The sequence below is a fragment of the Arvicola amphibius genome, chromosome 2 (genome assembly GCF_903992535.2).
Source record: "Arvicola amphibius chromosome 2, mArvAmp1.2, whole genome shotgun sequence".
In the NCBI taxonomy this organism is placed as follows: Eukaryota; Metazoa; Chordata; class Mammalia; order Rodentia; family Cricetidae; genus Arvicola; species Arvicola amphibius.
Window position 1 is genome coordinate 62,448,547 of NC_052048.2, and position 18,993 is coordinate 62,467,539.

Consider the following 18,993-nt stretch of genomic DNA (forward strand, 5'->3'; position numbering starts at 1 on the left):
TGGCATCTTCATGCCATTTTGTTTGTACTTTTTTTTTTTAAAAAAAAGCTGAAAGCATTAAATTCTAATTTTATAGTTTTTTTGGTCATATTTGTGTCATTACATTGTTAGTGCAGCTGGCGTGAGGAGGTTGGAAGCAGACACAGTTGACTGTGGTCACACACACAGCTTGCTTGCCGGGAACCACTGAGGGTTTGCAAGAGCAGCTGCCGGCCTTCAGCTGGCACTGGCCTTTGTGGGACAGACTGTGGAGTGTGTCTGTCTACCCCAGGCAAGAGAAATCCTCTCATAGACCTTTGAGTTAGACTTGCTGATTTTTATTTAGAATTTCTGCACCTTTGCTAGTGTGGCTTTGGGCTGTCTTAATTTGGCTTTGATGCCAGAGTTACACTAGCTCCCCATGTGTCTTCCACACCTGCCACTGCTGCCTCTGCTGTTGGGCAGTCTCTGTGGCCTGGGGATTGACGTTTTTAATCTCTCTCTCTCTCTCTCTCTCTCTCTCTCTCTCTCTCTCTCTCTCTCTCTCTCTCTCTCTCTCTCTCTCTCTCTCTCTCCCTCCCTCCCTCCCTCCCATTGAAGGTTAGATCTGCATATGTATATGAAGGAGAATATGCGTTTTTTCCCCTCCTGATTTTGAATCACCTCGTTTGATACTGTACTTTTTAGACTCATCCATTTTCCCGAAAGCAATTTTGCTTTCCTTTGTAGCCGAATAAAGAACGCTCCATCACGTAGCTGCACCACAATTTCATTACCTGTTCATCTGCCAATACATATCCAGGCTGGCCCTGTTCCTTGTTCTTTAGGGGCACATTTCCCAGTAAGTTGTTATTTATATGTGAATGAAATCGTCCCTCATATATGCTGGTCTTATTTTCAAAACCTTTACTAAGACTCTTATCATTTCTCCTGACTCAGGTGTTCTGAGTTTTAGGCAGTTATATAATTTGTGACTAATCACTTTTCTTCTTTTGTGTTTTTTTTTTTATCTTTAATGTTTCTTTTTCCTGACGTATTGCAATGGCTAGGACCTCTAGGGGGGTGTTTTGTGTGATTGATTATTGAAAGTATTCTTTCCTGTTCCTATTTGTGTTAGCTCATCAAGGGGTATGGAACAGATGAGCTGAGTGACATCTCGATAGTTAACACTCGTTATCAGTAATGCTGTTTTAACAAATGCTTTTCGTGTAGCTGTGGAAATGGTCCTGTGATTTTCCTCCTTCCACCTGTTCCCGAATCCCTTCCACTTACTCTCCTTTTCTTTCACTTCTGAAACAACTTCACATGTCTGAAACATAGCAATCTGGCCATGACAGTTTTTCTTTTTCTGTTGTCGGATTCCATCTGCAGATATTTAGTTCTGTCTGCCTTTGATTCTTTTTTTCTTATGTAGCCCTGGCTGTCCTGGAACTCACAGAGATCTGCCTGCTTCTGCTTCCTGAGTGCTGGGATTTAAGGCATGTGCATGGCCCCAGGATTTCTTTCAACCTCAGTTTTGGTGAATGAGAACAGCTTGAGATGTCTTCCTTTATGCCCTCTAGGCTTGGGAGTCTAGGTGATAGTCATCTTACAAGTAGCTTGGGTGAGAGTGACCTCTCTCTGGTCTCTAAGAAGACAGAGTAAGCCTGGCATCATCATTGCCTGTGTTTGGCAAGTTCACTTGCAAAGCTGTCTAGACTCAGCATTCTTCTCGGGATATTTTAAACTGCTGTTGTAATTTGAAGAATCTTTATAGGACCTCTGAGATTTTCTGCTTCTAGGTGAGTCACTTTTGGTGATTTATATTTTACAGGAATGTATCCGTTTCCCTCCCCCAAAATATTGGCATAGCAATTTTTTTTTTTGTAATGCCCTCTTGATTTTTCTACTTTTTCTTCTCCATCTAGCCATGTCTCCTTTATTCTGGGGATTTTATTTTATTATTCTTGCTACACATTGTCAGATTATTTTAATCATTTTCAAAGAGTCAATTTTTGAGTTGATCTTCTGTTTTGTTTCCTTATTTCCTAGCTGATTAATATTTTTATTATTTCCTTCCTCCTCTTTGGGGTGTTTATTGTATTTTTAACCTCTATGTAAACATCCAAGGCTATAAAATTCCCTGTTGAGTATTGTGTTATGCTTCCCGCAGGACTTGGTGAGCAGTATTTTTGCCATTTTTCTGTTCTGAATATTTTCTTATTTCTGTTATTTCATTTTGACACCTGAGTTGTCTAAAAACATTTTGGAAGTTCCGAAATTATATTTCAAGCTATCTTTCTGTTGTTGTTGATACTGGCATAGCTTAGCTTTACTGTGGTCCAGAGGGTGTAGTCTTGTGTAATAATACTTAGGTGTGACCTTTATGGCCCAGGAAAAGGTCCATTTTTATGACTTGCTTGTGTATGCCTGAAGAATGTGTGTCCTTCAAATGTGTTTTACAGGCTACATGTCAACTTAGGACACTTTGTTAATATGTTATCAAAACCTGGGTTCCTTTGTTTTGTTTAATTTTAAAAACTGTGTGTGAGTCTGAATGTATGTGCACATAAATGCAGGTACCTGTGGAGGCCAGAAGAGGGCACTGGATCTCCAGAAGCTGTCATTGCAGTGGCTGTGAGCCTCCTAACATGGGTGCTGGGAACCTAACTTGGATTGAAGAGCAGTTTGTGCTGTGTGTGTATAAAATATTATACACATTTCATATATATATATATATGTATGTACATATATACATATATATATTATAGTTTACTGTACACAGTACACAGGGATACAATCCTGGCTGGCCTGGAACTTGCTAAATAGACCAGGTTGGCTTCAGACTCACAGAGATTCACCTGCCCCTGCCTCGTGAGGCCTGGGAATAAAGACATGTACCATGCCACCTGGATTCTCTATTCTTTAAAAATGCATCAGCCTGTTAATTTTTACTGATTATTTGATTTTTTGCCATCTTATTTTGTGTTTCTAATAGCTTTATCTTTTTACGCCCCCCCCTCTCTCTCCTTCTTTCTTCCCTCCGTCATCCATCCTTCCCTGGAACTGGGAATTGAATTCAGGGCCTTGAGCTTGCCAAGCTAACATTCTAGCAATGAGTTATATCTTCCGGACTCTCTTTTTTAAGATATAAGATTCTGCTGTCCTTACCCTCTAGGTGACCCAGGCTGGCCCTGCTTGAGGTCTTCCTGTCAGCCTCCTGAATCAAGGGATTATAAGTGTGCCACATGCCAACTTCATTTAATTTTGTTTTTTGAGACAGGGTTTCTCTCTGTAGTACTGACTGTTCTGGAATTCACTCTGTAGTCCAGGTTGACCTCAGACTTAGAGATCTGCCTGTCTCTGCCTCCTGAGTGCTGGGATTAAAAGGGTAAACCACCTCTGCCTGGCCTTTTTCAACCTGCATTTTTGACATAGCAAAATCTAAATTTAATTTACATGTGCAGCTCTTCCAGAATATGATTAAGAACTGAATTCTCTTCAAATACTTTCACACTGAAATGTTTGTTGAACATTTCAGTTTCATCTTGTAAGCTACATTTAAGCCTTTTTTAAAAAAATTTATTTGTTATGTATACAATATTCTGTCTGTGTGTATTTCTGCAGGCCAGAAGAGGACACCAGGTCTTATTACAGATGGCTGTGAGCCACCATGTGGTTGCTGGGACTTGAACGCAGGACCTTTGGAAAAGCAGGCAGTGCTCTTAACCTCTGAGCCATCTCTTCAGCCCCAAGCCTGTTTTGTTTATTTTAAAAGCAATCAGTTCTTTTAGCTATGTTAAATTTACTATTCTCTCTGTGCAGCAGCCTCTGCCCTCTTACTTTACCTTTTCTTTAAGTAGAATCTGTTGAAATTATTATGTGGGAATCAGTTTATTTTAGGCTTTCCTGCTTTTTAATTGTTTGAGAATACTTTTGTTTCACCCTGTTTTGAGGACTCCAGTTTCACTGATATCATTTCTGTCAACAGTGTCTCTCTCTCTGAAGACTTTTCCATTCACATTGGTTTTGGGTAGTTCTCAATTGTCCACCCTTCAAGTGTTATCTAGACCTTGTTCTTCCCTCCATCCTTCTGGAGCTCTGAGGGGCCACGCCTTGGACCATCTCAGTCCTCCGTGCCAACTAAATTTGCTTGTTACATCTGACACTGTCTGTGACTTCTGCATCCAGAGATGTAAACAACACAGATTGAAAATGTTTAGACAATGATTGTGCTCATGGGACATACACATTCATTTCCTTATGCAATGCAGTTTAATAACAATTTACATGGCATTTGCTTCATGCTGAGCATCACAAGCAATATAGAGATGATTGACAGTATGCAGGAGAATGTGTGTAGGTTATATGCAAGTTATACATAATCATAGGTAAAGGCTTGAACATCTTCAGATTATGACCACCCAGGGGTCCTGCAGAAACTGAGGTTTACTCTATTAATTTCTTCTTTATAAAGGTTTATTTATTTATTTATTTATTTGTGTGTGTGTGTGTGTGTGTGTGTTTACAGAGGCCAGAAGAGGGCACTGGAGTTGTAGACAGCTGTGAATTATACCATGTGGGTGCTGGGAACCAAACTTTGGTCTTCCGGAAGAGCAGAGATCACTCTTAACTGCTGAGCATCTCTCCAGACCTGGGAATAAAGTTTTTTAAAAGGTTTATTTCAAAAATATGTGTATATATGTACACCTGTATGTGGGTATGTACATGGCAGTGGAGGTGCCCAAAGAAGCCAGAGGGATTGGATCCTGCTGGAATTGGAGGTCCAGATTGTTGTGTGAACTGGGTCCTCTCTAAGAGCAGGGCATGCTCCTAACCACCGAGCTATCCCTCCAGCCCCCGTGTTTGTTTCTTGACGTCACATTTAAGCTGATTTCTAAAGATCCGTCTTTTCTTTATTTGATGGTACTAGTTTCTGATCTGATATTTAACCCAGTTTACTGAGTTTGTCATCTCAAGATGTACATATTTTTTTGGACGTTCTTTTCTCTCCAGTCTGTTTAGTTTTGAAGGTCTTGGTCTGTCTTTTGTTTGCTGGAGGGTCCTTTGGTTCACATGTTATTTCTGACACTTCTGCTTTCTGTTCTCACGGGTCTGCTCCTGCAGAGGGTTGATCCTCACTGGCACTGGCTCACGGCGTCTTGTTCCTCATGCGTTGTACTATTTTTTGATTGTGAACTCATGCTCTTTGGAACTTTATCTGAGAATTCTTTGAGGCCTGGATGGAAGTCACATTCTTCCAGAGAGGATGTGTGTTTACTTTTACCAGAAGCCTGGAGACACTACAAACCCAGATTCACTTCAAACTAAATGTTCAGCCATGGCTTTGGGGGTCCCATAGTCAATATGCATTTGGCTCCTCATTTCTCCAGAGTTTTTTTCCTTTCTTGTTTGCTGCTAAAGAATTTCTTTATGCCCTCATCATCTCCAGAGTGGATCGAGGTTTTAAAGATGCCTGTTGGTGTGACGAGCTTGCTGGGGAGACTTCCCTGGATGTCTACTTTGCCTTTTAGCTGAAAATCAAAATCTGTTTCAATTTGAAATCTGACAGTCCTGTTTTCCATCAAGCAGGTTATGTCTCCTCCAGGATCCAGCGCTCTGAATTCCCGTCAGTGGCATCTTCTCAAACGTCCCACGAACATGAACAACGCCATTTGTTCTGCTTTGGACGTGGCTCTTTGGCTCAGGGAGACATTTTTCTCAGTCCCCACATTGTTTCCTTCCTTCAACCCCCAATGCCATCGTCCTGTCCTTTGCGTAGCCTTACAGTTCCTGAAGTTCTTGCTCATTAAGCATTGGGAGCAAGGCAGAGTCTGTCCCTGAACATACAGACCTTTTTAAAAGTCAACTCAGATCAACAAAAGATGGAGACAGTTTAGAGTTTTTAGAGTCTTACTTTGCCAGTTGGGAATCCAACAGGGTGAAAGAAATCAGAAGGAACTCAGAACCACAGGCACTCACCATGGGTTTTTCTGTGAGCTGAAGATTGTGTGTTTACTATGGCAGCCAGCATTATCTAACAAAGTCAGAGCTAATGGATTTCTGTGTAAGAGTTTCCTAAGCAAAGCAGGGTTGACTTTTTACACTAGGCCATCTGGGCAGGAATCTCACTTGGGGAAAATTCCTACAGTTTTGGTTGTGGAGATTTTAAAGTTTGTGTCATCCCCTAAGCTTGTTCAAATGTCCACATGAAGAATCCCAGCTTGCAGGGAGAACAATGGATGCCTGGTCCATGAGACCCCGGACATTGGTTTGGCTCATGGCCTCCATTTGGCCATACAAGTAGAGAGGCAACTTGTGTTTAGAAGTGGGTAGGAAATTTAATGGTAGCTAACCAAGAATGGGAGGCACATTCATCTCTGAAAGTGGGGACAGCTTTATTGCTTAGAGCCTTGCTTCTCTGATGATGCTTGTGCAAACACTGTCACTATTCAAGGCTGACTTCTTTCCCCATTCTCCCTCACTTGCTTCTCATTTTCTATCGTACGTTCTTCTCACTAAGAAGTAAGACTCCGTGAGAGGACATTCTTTTCTATTGAGGTGATTTTTGCCTCTCCTTGTCTTGACCTAGCACTCAGTTAGTTCAAGGTCACTTTCTCCAAGAACAGCCTTATTTCCCCCAATTCCAAGTTTGGAGAGAGTGCCTTATTGTGATTCATGAGTCTCGACAGCAATTTATCCCAGGACTTTGAAGTAGATGTTTTTTGACCAAAGCAATCAGTTACGGGGCGTCGCTCATAAGCAAGGAGCATTTCCAGCGGCAGTTCGCCTCCGAGCTGCGAGCTGCGATGCTGCACCTCTGAACTCGAGAGTTAACTTTAACCGTGTTCATTGTGTATGTGTGTCTGTGTTTGTGTGCATGCACATGTGTGTTATATGGAGGTCATAGGTCTATGTCAGACATTTTCTTAACCATTCTCCCTTTTCTTTTTTTGAGACAGCCTCTCACTGAACCTGGCGCTTGCCTAGCCAACCGGCAAGCCCCAGAGAGCCTTCTGTCTCCACCAGCGCTAAGGTTACAGTGCTGCTATGCTCAGCTTCTTATCTGGGCTCTCGGGATTTAACTTAGATCATCATGCTTGCAAGACTTTACTGACTCACCATCTCCCCAGACTCCATATTCTTAGTTTTACCTTATTCCTGTATCCATCAGCTGAGCCGCTTAGGACGATAGGTGTAGGTTTCCTAAGGACATGTACTCATGGTATTGGGGGAAGTTAGAATCACTACAGACATTTGAAAGTTACAGAATCTTCTGCCATTAACCATATTCCCTATTGTCCATGGTATGGGTGGGTGCAGACTGATCTCCGTGACTCCCACAAGCTCTGATTCGGTGTCTGATGCCTGTCCTTGGTGTCATTTGGGTCTTCCTTGTGACTCATTCTCTTGTTTTCTCTGAACAAATACAAATCGCCCATCAAATGACAAGTGAAGGGATGGGGTGGGGTGGGGGCCAGGGGAGGGAAGTCAGAGCCGCAATCTGTTAGCTATTTGGAGTAATTGGTTATTTGCTGTGTGTGCGGGTTGGGAAGCCCAGCACATACTTTACGGTCTCTCCTGTTACGGGGGCTGGAGTCACCCCGCCGATATTGGATCCTGGTTGCTGGAGCCCTTGGCTCGGGGCGCCTTTCCCCTGCTTGGCATTCCTGTGGTCTCCTCGGGGGTGCACCCCTCCTCCCTCGGTGCACACTGCAGGGGGGACAGCCTGGGGTGAAACGTCTGGCAAACTCCAGGCCCCCATCAGGGTGGAGGCAGCCCTAGTTCCTTCCAGCCAGCCCTCCTTGCTTCTGCCCTCACTCTGTTACCACCCTCTTCCCCAAGGGGTCTTTCCCCTGGCACGAGGGACCTACTTGTCCTTCCATAGAAAAAGATTCTTCTTTTTCTTAGACGGATATCCACAGCTTTCCCTGACAACCTACTGGCCAGAGGCTTTCATCAGTATTTAACATAATGCCTTCTTACCCTTCTTGGTCCGGCACATGGTCTACTCCCTAGCCTGGGTTAAAAGGGGCTTAGAAGTTGTGCAATCTTCTGTGCTGAGCACAGGGCTCCTTTGGCGCTCTTGGTGAAGCTTCATCCTTCACCCTGTGACTTCAACACATCTCTACAGGAGCTGCGGCACAGGAAATCAGAACTGAGTAACACATTTGACAAAGATTTGAAAAGTTAACGTGATTTTGAGTATGAAAATGCACACGGTAACTAGAAAGTGGGTTGACTTTGGCACTGAGAGAGCTCCCCCCAAATCCCTTTTAAATTGAATTTAAGATAGCTAATATTAGTGTCTGTAGTTTGATGGATGCTTCTGCAGTCCCGGGAAGGCCTTCAAAAATACTTTTTCTCTTAAGTAGATTGCTGGAACTCTTGTTAAGCAAAACTGTCTCCACAAGCAGAACGAAGGTTAGGTAAGCTCCCGCGTCCCCGGGGCCCTTCTGGAACCACCACAGATTCCGAATTAGAGAAGTTCATTGCTTTCTTCACAGGATAGAAGACTCATCTGGAATCTTCTTTCTCTCAGCCCACCGAGTAGATTCCATTCTCTCAGGCCTTCTGCATGATACCCTCAGGGAGCCAACCTGTGTCCAACTTAGACTTCTGAGTCTGGAAATGGTTAACATCCCAGTTCCCTCAGGCCCCTCACCCATGTGTCCAGAAACCTAGGGTTTCTTCAGGCCCTTCATGCATGTGGCCAAAAGCCCAACTTCTCCCAGGTCCCTCACCCATGTGGTCAGCAGCCTGCCTCCCTCAGGTCCCTCACCCCAGTGGCTAGACGCTTGGGTTCAATGAATGCCTCTCACCCATGTGGGGCACATTTCTCAAAATAAAAATTAGCTAAAGATTCGGGGGAAGTTATATAGCAAGCCTGGATTCCCTCTGGGCCCGTACTTACATGTTCAGCAAGTCTAGTTCCCTGTAATCTCATATAGATATGGCCAGAAAGCCTGGGTTCCCCAAAGGCGCCCTGCTCATGTGGGCCCCTGTCTGTAAGAGGCTGACAGATAACCAGGCCCTGTCTTTGCCGAAGCTCATGTGTGTGTATTTACTGGGCCTTGGAAAGCAATACAGCACTTGAGCTAAAGATCTTCCTTCTTTTACCCTCTGCTGAACCAGTCTGAAGGCAGGATGCATGGCATAGGGTCCCTTACCCTCTGCTGACCCAGTCTGAAGACAGGATGCATGGCATAGGGACCCTTACCCTCTGCTGACCCAGTCTGAAGGCAGGTTGCATGGCATAGGGACCCTTCTACAGACAAGCAGGCTAGCGTCCAGGGAGTGTCAACAGGAAGTTGGAAGTGATTGATGTTTGCTGTGAGTGTGTGAGTTCTTCTGAGTCATTGGTAGCAGGATTTGGGCATCTGTCTTTGTGGTTTTGAGGCTATCAAGTGGTTTACTGTGCACAGGGTGAGGTAGGTTTGAAGTCATATCTGGTCTGTGTCAGCCTGAGGACTTATATGTTGCACGTGTGTTTGTGCTTGTGTGTCAGGCGAAAATTGTCCTCAGTTTTTTAGACGTCAGGAAACTGACATTCTGTTGTTATTTGAGCTGTGAAGATGTCACACCCGAGTTAGCAAAATTGGGTATCCACACTGAGGGTGTTGGCACTGTCAACAGCAACAGTTACCATGGCAACCAATACCAGCCTCAAACTATTTCTTAAACATCAATTCAGAGCCTTGTAATACTCTGTTGTCTGGCTGACTGAAAATTATTTCTCTGAGAGAGGAAGAGCTTTCTGTGTCGTCTGGGATATTCACTTAGTTTCATAAACAGCAGCCATTGCTCCACTTAGAAGAGGGGTGTGCTTCTATCTGGTGACCTCACCTTAGCTTTATAACCTTGGTGGCAAATGAGCTTGGCCAGAAACTCTTCTGTTTGATTCAAGTGGATGTTCTGGGATGAGAATCTCTGTCCAGGAGCTGTGGCAGGAAGCATAAGTCACCTAGGTCACTGGGAGGTTGAGTTGTCACAATCGATAGTTCCAGACTAGTGTAGGCAACTTAGTGAGAACCTGTCTCAAAATAAAAAATAAGGTAAAGGGGGCATGTAATTCAGTATTAGAGCATGTGCTTAGCATGTTCAAGGCTCTGGGTTCCATCCCCAGTGGTGTGTGTGTGTGTGTGTGTGTGTGTGTGTGTGTGTGTGAAACCCCCAGTTTCCACTTCCTGACCTCACAAGAAGAGTTAGAATTTCCACTACAGGTTTTGCTTTCCATGGTCACGAGAGGCACAAGGCACTGGGGTGATGGTTTGGATCTCACCATGCAGACTCAGGTCTCGGAGAGTTGGGGTGCATGTTAGGCTGACTATCTTTGTTGCCCGGCTTTGATTGGTCAACAACTGAATGTTGACTGTTAGCGGAAATCCAAGAGGTTTCAGTATATGCCTTGATCAAGCTGACTTTGTTGACTGGTGGAAAGAGGAATGGCCTTGAACCTTGGGCATGGGATGTCACAGTAGCAATGGCCAGATCTCTGACTCAAGCTTCAGACGACACTTTAGAAACCAGTCTTCACGTTTCTTCTTCCTCTTTGCCCTGGTCCATGATTGATGCTTAGCTATTTCCAGATGAAGTCAAGGACATTGGCACTGGAGGCCACAGGACCAGTTTCCTCCCTTTTTGGGGGTGCAGACTCAGTTGCTGTGCATACCTGGCCAAGACCTGGATAGTTCACCTCAAGGCTATGCTAACTTATTCTGGAACTTCCTTGACAGGTGAAATGGGCTTGAAATTACTCCCTAGAAGCCAGGATGGGGTAATGGCAGGAATGATATTTTCAAGCCGTATCCGTGAGTGTGTTAAAAATATCACTTTATTTTCTGTAAGTCAACTTAATCTCCCTTTTGAGCTCTCATTTTTTCCTAATGGCAGAAAATCCCTGGTAATCTTAGGCATTTTAGGTTTAAACTTAGTCACTTTGGGCTTACTTTTCCCCTCCACACCCCAGAGTGGGGGGTGGTGGCTAAATTCTGGTTTGGCCTTCCTTAATGTTATTTCTCCAGGGAGGGCGGCCTGGTTCCCAGTACAAGTCCACCGTGGCGTCTCTGAGCTCTGACTCGGGGACACATGGATCAGATTGCGCTTTCTGCCATCTTCTCTTAGTCCTTCCTCCCCTGGGTCTCTCTCTCTCTCTCTCTCTCTCTCTCTCTCTCTCTCTCTCTGTCTCCCTCTCTCTCCCTCTCTCCCTCTTTCTTCTTCCTGCCCATCCTCCCTCCCTCCTGTCCTAACCTGCAGGATTAGCTGTGGAGTGTGTAACACTAATGTTTCATGTACTCTACAGGACTACAGGAAGTGCCAAGGACTTTCTTTTGTTATATCTATGTGGCTTCCTGTCCAGTGCCTTGGCACAGTTCCTTGGAGCCCTCTGGCTTGCTGTATACCAAATTCTGCAGTTCATAGAGGATGAATGCAGGAGAAGTTAGGATGATTTGTCTGAAACCATCATACCCCTCTGGTTCTTGCTTCTATGCCCCCCATGAACTCCTGATCCTCATTCCTTCATCTTCCAGCTGCTGGAATTACAGGTGTGCATCAGCGTACCTGCTCTATGAAATGCTGGGGAACAAACCTAAAACTTCACACAGACTAGGCAAGCACTATATCAACTGAGCCACACCTTCAGTCCCTTAGATACATAATTTGATCACTCGTTACCTGTTCTTTGTACCTGAAACTAAAGATAGCTGCTTGTTTCCCTCCTCCGATGTTTAAGAGCTCATATACCCATCACATATCTCCTGAGATGCAAGCTATTACCAGGAAGTAATCTAAGAACTGAGACTGGTCATATGATCAAAGGTTATGGGACCCTGCCCCCATGGGAAGACACCAAAAATTAAAGACCTAAGTGAGGTATAGCTTATGTCTGGTGGGGATGAGCGCTGTGTAGACAAAGCAAGTTTTGAGGGGGGTAGAAATTGCTCAGAAGGAAGCTGTACATAGAGAGCGGGTGAGAGAGAACGCATGAGAGTGCATTGGAGGAAGACTTTAAGGGGAAAGAAGTGGTCATGGATCAGTGGTGTAGAACTCAACACTCAGCCATTTGAACAAATTGGATGCCATCTTCATCAGATCAACTTTGCCTGCATGCAGAAGGCCATCAGAAATGGGGCTGTTGACTGTTGGCATTTCCTCATTGAAGGAGGCAGTGGGGAGGGTCAATGGACCCTCACCTGAGAGTCCTGTGCTCTGTCTCAGCCATTTGGATTCTGCCCTAATTGCACAAGTGCTTTGGGGGTCTTGGGAGGTGCTAGAGTATATAGTCTGGTGAGGGTTAGTTGAAGGGGCGTTGCCTATGTGGCCATGAGGCACCATCATCCTCGCTGGGTGAAGACTTCCCAGGGTGGCTGCTTTGATAACTCATATTTCTATCACTCATGCTCTTGGAGAAATCCCAGGACACTCACTTGTTCCTCTGGGTGAACTTGGGTGGAAACAGACTTTGGTTTGTAGTTGGGATTTTATGAGGAGGTGGTAGGCACTGATTCTTCCTCCCCTCAGGAGGACAGAGGCCCTTCAAGAGAAAGGCAAGGGAGTGTTAGACAAACTTGGGACCAGGAAGCCTAATATGACTGGAAGAGGTGAGCGGGCTCTGACCTCTGAGTCTTGTGAGGTTCTTGTAAAGGCGTTAGCTTCTTCCCAGTCCACTGACAAGACATCAGAAGGCTTTGCACTCAGAGGGCCAGGATTTGCTTGCAGATTATAGGGCTGTGGTGGTGTGAGTGGATTTAGAGACAGCGCAGTAAGAGGAGAGAGACGGAAGGCCCCTGGACACCAATATGAGGGGACAGGGCCTGATGGCAGTAGCAGTGACAAGGTGGAGGTGGGGAATGGCAGATTCAGAATGTGCTCTGGCGCTGGGACTGAGAGTTGCTGAGGGCTGCCTGTGGGGATGAGGAAGAGAAGCCTAAAGCTGATCTGAGCATTGGGAGGAGGGGCTGCCAGTCATTACGGGAGAAAGGCAATTGGAGGAGCCGGTGGCCTGCTGATAACCAGGGTGTTAGGGAGGCTCATAAGGTATACACTAGACTTTGGGGGCACGAGTCATTAATGACCATGTAAATATGTTTGGGTAGTTCAGAGAGAATGATAAGACAAGAATTATAGACAAAGCTGGAGGTGGAGCTCAGTGGGTAGAGCACTAGCCCAGCATGCCCAGAACCCTGGGTTCCATTCCAGGCAGGCCCTGTATAAGCCAGCCATTATGGTATCTGTAACCACATAGCACTTGGAGGGGCGAGGCAAGAGGATCAGGAGTTCCAAGTTATCTTCTGCTATACAATAAGTTTAAGGCCAGCCTGCTAGATGTGGGACTTTGCCTCAAAATTATAACAGCAACAGCAACAAAAGATGTTCTTGCTAGGCCCTGGGGAGGCGGAGGCAGGCAGATCTCTGTGAGTTCAATATCAACCTGGTTTATACAGCCAGTTCCATGGGTACTTTGAGAGGTCCTGTTTCAAACAAATGAACAAAAAGCTGTTCTTAAGAAAGCTGAGTATAGCTGGTGGTTTAATCCCAGCACTCTGGAAGTGAAGGCAGGCAGATCTCTGTGAATTCAAGGCATACCTGGTCTACAGAGTGAGTTCTAGGACAGCTAGGACTGTTACACAGAGAAACCCTGTCTTGAAAAACCAAAAATAAATAAATAAAATTTAAAAAGCTGCATATACAGCAAGATTTAGACACTGTTTAGTGCTCAAATGTTTGTCTGTTGAAACAAAACAAAGTAATATCCACTTTATCCACTAATTCTTAAAATTTAGTGTGTGTGTGTGTGTGTGTGTGTATGTGTGTGTGTGAGGGGGCAGGGAGAGGACACATGTTTGCTGCATGTGTGGAGGTCAAAGTACAACTTTTGGAGTTATTTCTTGGCCTTCCACCTTGCTGAATTAGAATTCCTATTGTTTCTGCCTCACTGTGAGCTCCAGGCCTGCCCATGAGCATCTGAGTTCTTCTCTGGTGTGGCTCCATCTCTCTCTAGGACTGCTGGGTTGCTGGGTTTATAGATGCCCCCCACTGTATGTACTTTTCAGGTGGTTCTGGGGATTGAATTTAGGCTTGTGTAGGAAGCACCCAGAGCCACTGAGCCATCTCAGTTTTTGCTTGCTTAGAGTAAGTCCTTGAGATTCCGACTGTTCTTAGTGTGAGCTTCTAAGCTTGTGTTTGATCATTTGTCCTTTTTTCAAGTTTTGTTGAGATGTCTGTGTCCACACAAGCCCTTATTTAAAATGTGCAGTTTGGCAGCTTTCCTCCCTGTGTAGTGAAAGAGTTGAGCAGTATCCCCATAATCCATTTTAGAGTATTTTCCTCTCTGCAGGAAAGAGCACACACTCCCTGTAGCCTCCAACCATCCCCAGCTCTACTTGGCCTTTGGTCTCATGATTTCATACAAATGCAGCTATGCAATATATGTTCTGGTGATTGGCTTCTTTTGCTTAGCGTGTTTTCAGGGCTCATCCAGGTGGTAGAATATTGCCAAATGTGCAAATAACGTTCTTCAGAAGACATGCTTTGAGTCATGCCCACCTGGTAGCCATTTTGAAAAAGGCTGCTCGGTGCTTTCTAGTGCCTGTTTTTGGATCATCCCCATTTTTCTAGGATGTGTATCAAGAGTAGACTGGGGGGAGGGGTCACATGGAACGCACGCCTTGCCTCTTTTCAGAATGGCCAGGATGTTTCACAGTGTTCATCATGTTTTACATTCTCACCAGCTTCTCCCCACGGCCCCTGCCACTGCCACTGTGTTGCCTGCCTGTCTGAGGAGTCACCCTAGTGTGTTTTCTGTTTCTCATTGTGGTTTTGGTTCACATCTCTCTGATGACGAGGTGGGCAGTGGCCATGTTTTATTTCTTATTGGCTGCTGTGTATCTTCCCTGCAGCAATGTGATCTTAAGACTATTGCCCACTTTCAAAGATTTATTTTATTGTTTTATTTATGGATCTCTGGGTGAGTTTATGTGCGCCATGTGCATACAGGAGTCCTCAGAGATCAGAAGAGGGTACCAGATTCATTCCTGGAACTGGAGTTACAGGTGGTTGTGAGGGACCATGTAAGTGCTAGAGTTTGAACCTGGGTCCTCTGTAAGAGTAGTATGAATTCTTAGCTCATGAGCCATCTCTCCAGCCCCCTTTGCCCATTTTTAAGTTGCATTAAAAAATTATTGAGTTGTGTGAGTTCTCTAACATTCTAGACACAGTTTCTTATCAGATGTGTGATTTACTAATATTTTCCTCCAGTCCTACCAATTGTTCTCTTCCCATTCTTGGCAGTGTCTTTTGAAGCATGCTGCTGTTCTTTACCTAAATTAAAAACAGTGAGTTTTGGGGGTAGAGGGCCAGTGAGACGGTTCAGTGGGTAAAGCACTTGCTGCACAATTCTGGAAAACTGGGTTTGGTTTCCGTAACCCATGGATACCGATGTGGAAGGAGAGAACCAACTCAGGACTATCTCTCCACCCCTCAAACGTCTTTTCTCCCCTAAATCAGGGTCCCACATAGCCCAGGCTGACATCACACTGGTGGAAATGCTCCTGCCTCAGCCTCTAGCATACTGCGATGACAGGTATGAACAGCTTTCCTGGCCCGTGATGCTTAGCTACCTCTGGTGAGCCATCCTCACGTTCTGTAACGATCCAGCTGGACCTCACCAGGTCTGTTCATTTGCAAGTTTTGTATCTGTACTCAGGAGTGAGAGTTATGCATATTCCCCTCCATCCATCTTTTCTCTGTGCTTCTTTGTCACAGATGAAGGGGAGATTTTTCATCTTTTTTCTTCTATCCTGTGCACCAAAAAATGATTTATTCTTTAAAGACTTGTAGAACTTTTTTCCGAACAAAAAGTCTCCTGGCTTGATAGTTCCCTTGGCAGGTATTTTTTGAAAGTGCTTTCACTTTTAAGGACAGCAGTGTCTTCTTGTTTTCTATTATTTTTGCATTGATGTTGGCATTCATGTTTTTCTAGAAAATCTCCTAGTTTATGTGGATTTTTGCAGGATTTTGTCATAGATTTGGGACTATTTTATTCTTCCCCCTAATCTTTTTTTATTTCATCTCTTTTTTGAGGGTATTAGTTATCAATTGTGATATTCCCCTTTCTGATATGTTTATTTCCTTACAATTTTACTTTAAATTTAATTTTATGTTTTACTTATTTTTTTGCTTTTCCAATCTCATAAATTATCTTTTTTTTTATCTTTTCTGTATTTGTTTTTATCTTTTCTGTATAAAAGCAAGAGCATTTCAGATTAAGTTTCCCAGTACCTGTGGGCTTGTCTGCAACCTGGGTGTCTTGAATCTAGCCCTGCTTTTCTCTGACTCAGTGGGGTTATAAGAATATGTCTTTAAATGTCTAACAGCCTGGGACATTTTATCGTTTCTTATTAATTTTAAGCTTTATTGAATGGTCAGAGAGGTGACCACCATGAGTTTATTTCTCAGTTTTTATTGAGACTTGCTTTTGGCTCTTTTCCTCCTAAGTGTTCCAAGGGTTCCAGAAATAAAGGTATTCTTCCTGTTTTCAGTTTTCAAGAAGTCTGTCTATTTGAGTGTTCTATTGATGGTATTATTCTCCTCCTCTGTCTCCTAGTTTGTCTGTCTCTCTGTCTCTGTCTCTGTCTCTCTCTCAGTGTGTATGTATGTTTAAAGACAGAGAACTATAAAATATTTTTCCCACAGCTCTTGTGTTCCCGTCTTTTCTTTGTGTCAAATATGCTGGTTGACTGCCTGTCTTGCAGAGTTAACCTGTTAAAGTTTTAAATACCTGGGCTGGGAAAGGAAATAAACCTTAGGAAGAGTCAAACAGCTAAACAATGTCCCATTCTAACCACCCCTACCTAAGCCTGTATGCTTGTCTGGGTGTTCCTGTATGTCCTATGTGTTTTCTGTGGGGGCACATGGATGATTCAGCACATTCATCTCCCTTGGACGTGACTGTAAACATTGTCTCCTGCGTGCTGGTCTTTGTGTGTGTTCAGTGAGAGCTGCCTACAGCAGCTCTTTGCGTTGCTCTGTGCTGGTGTCTGCTGGAGCCCTCTAAGGGCAGAAGCTCGGTCTCCCTGCGCTTTAACCCATCTGAACCGTTTTTTTTTTTCCTTTTGTGGCTGCAGAAGATCCTCCTGGTAAGTGACAGCCTCATGCTGACACTCATTCTCTGCTGTGTGGGGTCCTGGGGATGCTGGGATTGCCCTTCCAGGACAGACAGAACTCTGGGCTCCTCTGGTACCTGCGCTGCCTGCTCGGATCCCTTGACCTGGTTCTTTCAAAAGTGGGAACTAAAAGGGTTTGGCTTTGAGGAGGATTGAGTATGTTCATGCTTAGGATGGATACTCAGTTCACTCTGTCGGCTGATGCAGCTTCTAGGAGATGTCCTACTCAGTCGTCAGTCGTGGTTTCAGAATGTTACCTACCGACATCTTGCTCTTAGCCTTTCTCACTGGACTGCCTGGGTTTCAGTGGTATAGAGAGGCCTCAGCCTGGGGATCCTGTCCCGAGTAGGTTTCTGGGGCCAATCCTTCAGGGACCTTGCCGATTCTCTAAGGAAAAGGCACATTCTAGAACAGAGCTGGGGAAGGGCTGAGGCAAGAGCTGATCTGGAAGGTGTGGAGGGAGGTTTGTGGGGCAGGTAGTGACTATGGCCGGTGAAGGGCAGATAGGGCAGAGCCAGTTGTCACAGCTCACTCTGTGCTCCCTAGCTCCCCTCACTGACCAGCGTCTTGAATGAAAGTCGTGTGACAAATGCCTGCTCATCTTTAGGAACTCTGCCTTGATTCCACGTTGAGAAGTCCGCATTCTGGTTCCTAGTTCAGAAAGCAGAGGGGTGGACTGGGTCATTGAGCTGCCCGGGCTCTGCCTTATCTTACTGTTAGGCAATGCTTTCTCTATATCCTCCCTGCAGAGAACTCTGCTTACTCTTTGGACCGCAACCAATTTGTCCTTGGGATGCTACATGCTACTGTGGTTATTCCTGCTTCACAGAAAGACAAGAAAGGCCTGAGTGCCTGATGGGAACACAGGGATGGGGATGGAGCCAGACCTGAGCCAGTTGCTCAGTAACATCCAGGTGTTGCAAGTTTCCCCAGTCTGCATGGCCTTTGCCCCAAAGAGGCAGAGGTTTCTGGCTCCCTGTTTTCCAAGCCCCTTGATCACTTGCAGGCAAGCCTTGGGATCCAGGTCATCCTGAAGCCTTAAGAGGAAAATTCCCATTCAGAAGACCTTGGTTGGCAGATGGTCTCTAAACCCTCTCCTCCTTTCTCTTTGCTCAGGAGGAGGAGTTCATTGACTGGTGGAGCAAATTTTTTGCCTCTATCGGGGAGAGTGAAAAGTGCGGCTCCTACCTGGAGAAGGATTTTGACACACTGAAGGTAAGACCTCTCCCGCAGTGTCCCCAGTCGTTAGGTTCAGGGATGAGAAGCGGGCAGGTACACTGGGACACCAGGGGTGCTTTCATGAGTCTGAGTCTAATGAAAGGTCACCCTACATCAGAGCGTGGATTTGGAGCGAGAAATCACTGTGGGCCACGGTGAACGAGAAAGTATTGCGGGAGAATGTTGACAATACTGAAATGCTGGCTGTGGAGTGTCGGCCAGCATGTGTGGGGGCCTGGGTTTGATCCCCGGTATCAAAGGATGAAAGACAAATGGAACCAACCAGCAAGATGACTCGGGGGTAAAACTGTTTTCTACCAAGACTGACGGTCCAAACTTGATCCTCTGGTAGAAGTCTGTGTGTGCCATGGCATGAGTACACGAGTGTGTGCACACACGCTAAATGAATAATAAATATAAAAATACCAAGAAAGAAAATGCCGAAGCATTTGTAGGTGAAATAATATCAGGGCTTGCTTTAAAATGTCTCTTTAACTCTCTCTCCTGAAAGGAAAAAGGGAAGTGAGGCTGGCCCTGCCACAGGTTTTCAAAGTGAAGTATTACTAAAACTGTGAATTTCTGACGTCCCTAACCATGGTGGCTGCCGAGGGCTTTGTGGCATCCTTCTGTTGCATTCTGCAGTAGAAACTCT

The 18,993-nt window shown here is 44.9% G+C and overlaps 1 protein-coding gene across 7 annotated transcripts in view; it reads left to right on the forward strand.

The window, feature by feature from the left end:
* The window catches only part of Dysf (dysferlin), a 201,247-nt gene that overhangs the window by 151,008 nt on the left and 31,246 nt on the right, over positions 1-18,993 (forward strand). For all 7 annotated transcript variants that reach the window (XM_038318221.1, XM_038318219.1, XM_038318223.1 and 4 more), the window contains one exon: positions 18,240-18,338. In XM_038318221.1, the coding sequence (XP_038174149.1) occupies positions 18,240-18,338 (99 nt within the window). The remainder of the gene's footprint in view (positions 1-18,239; positions 18,339-18,993) is intronic.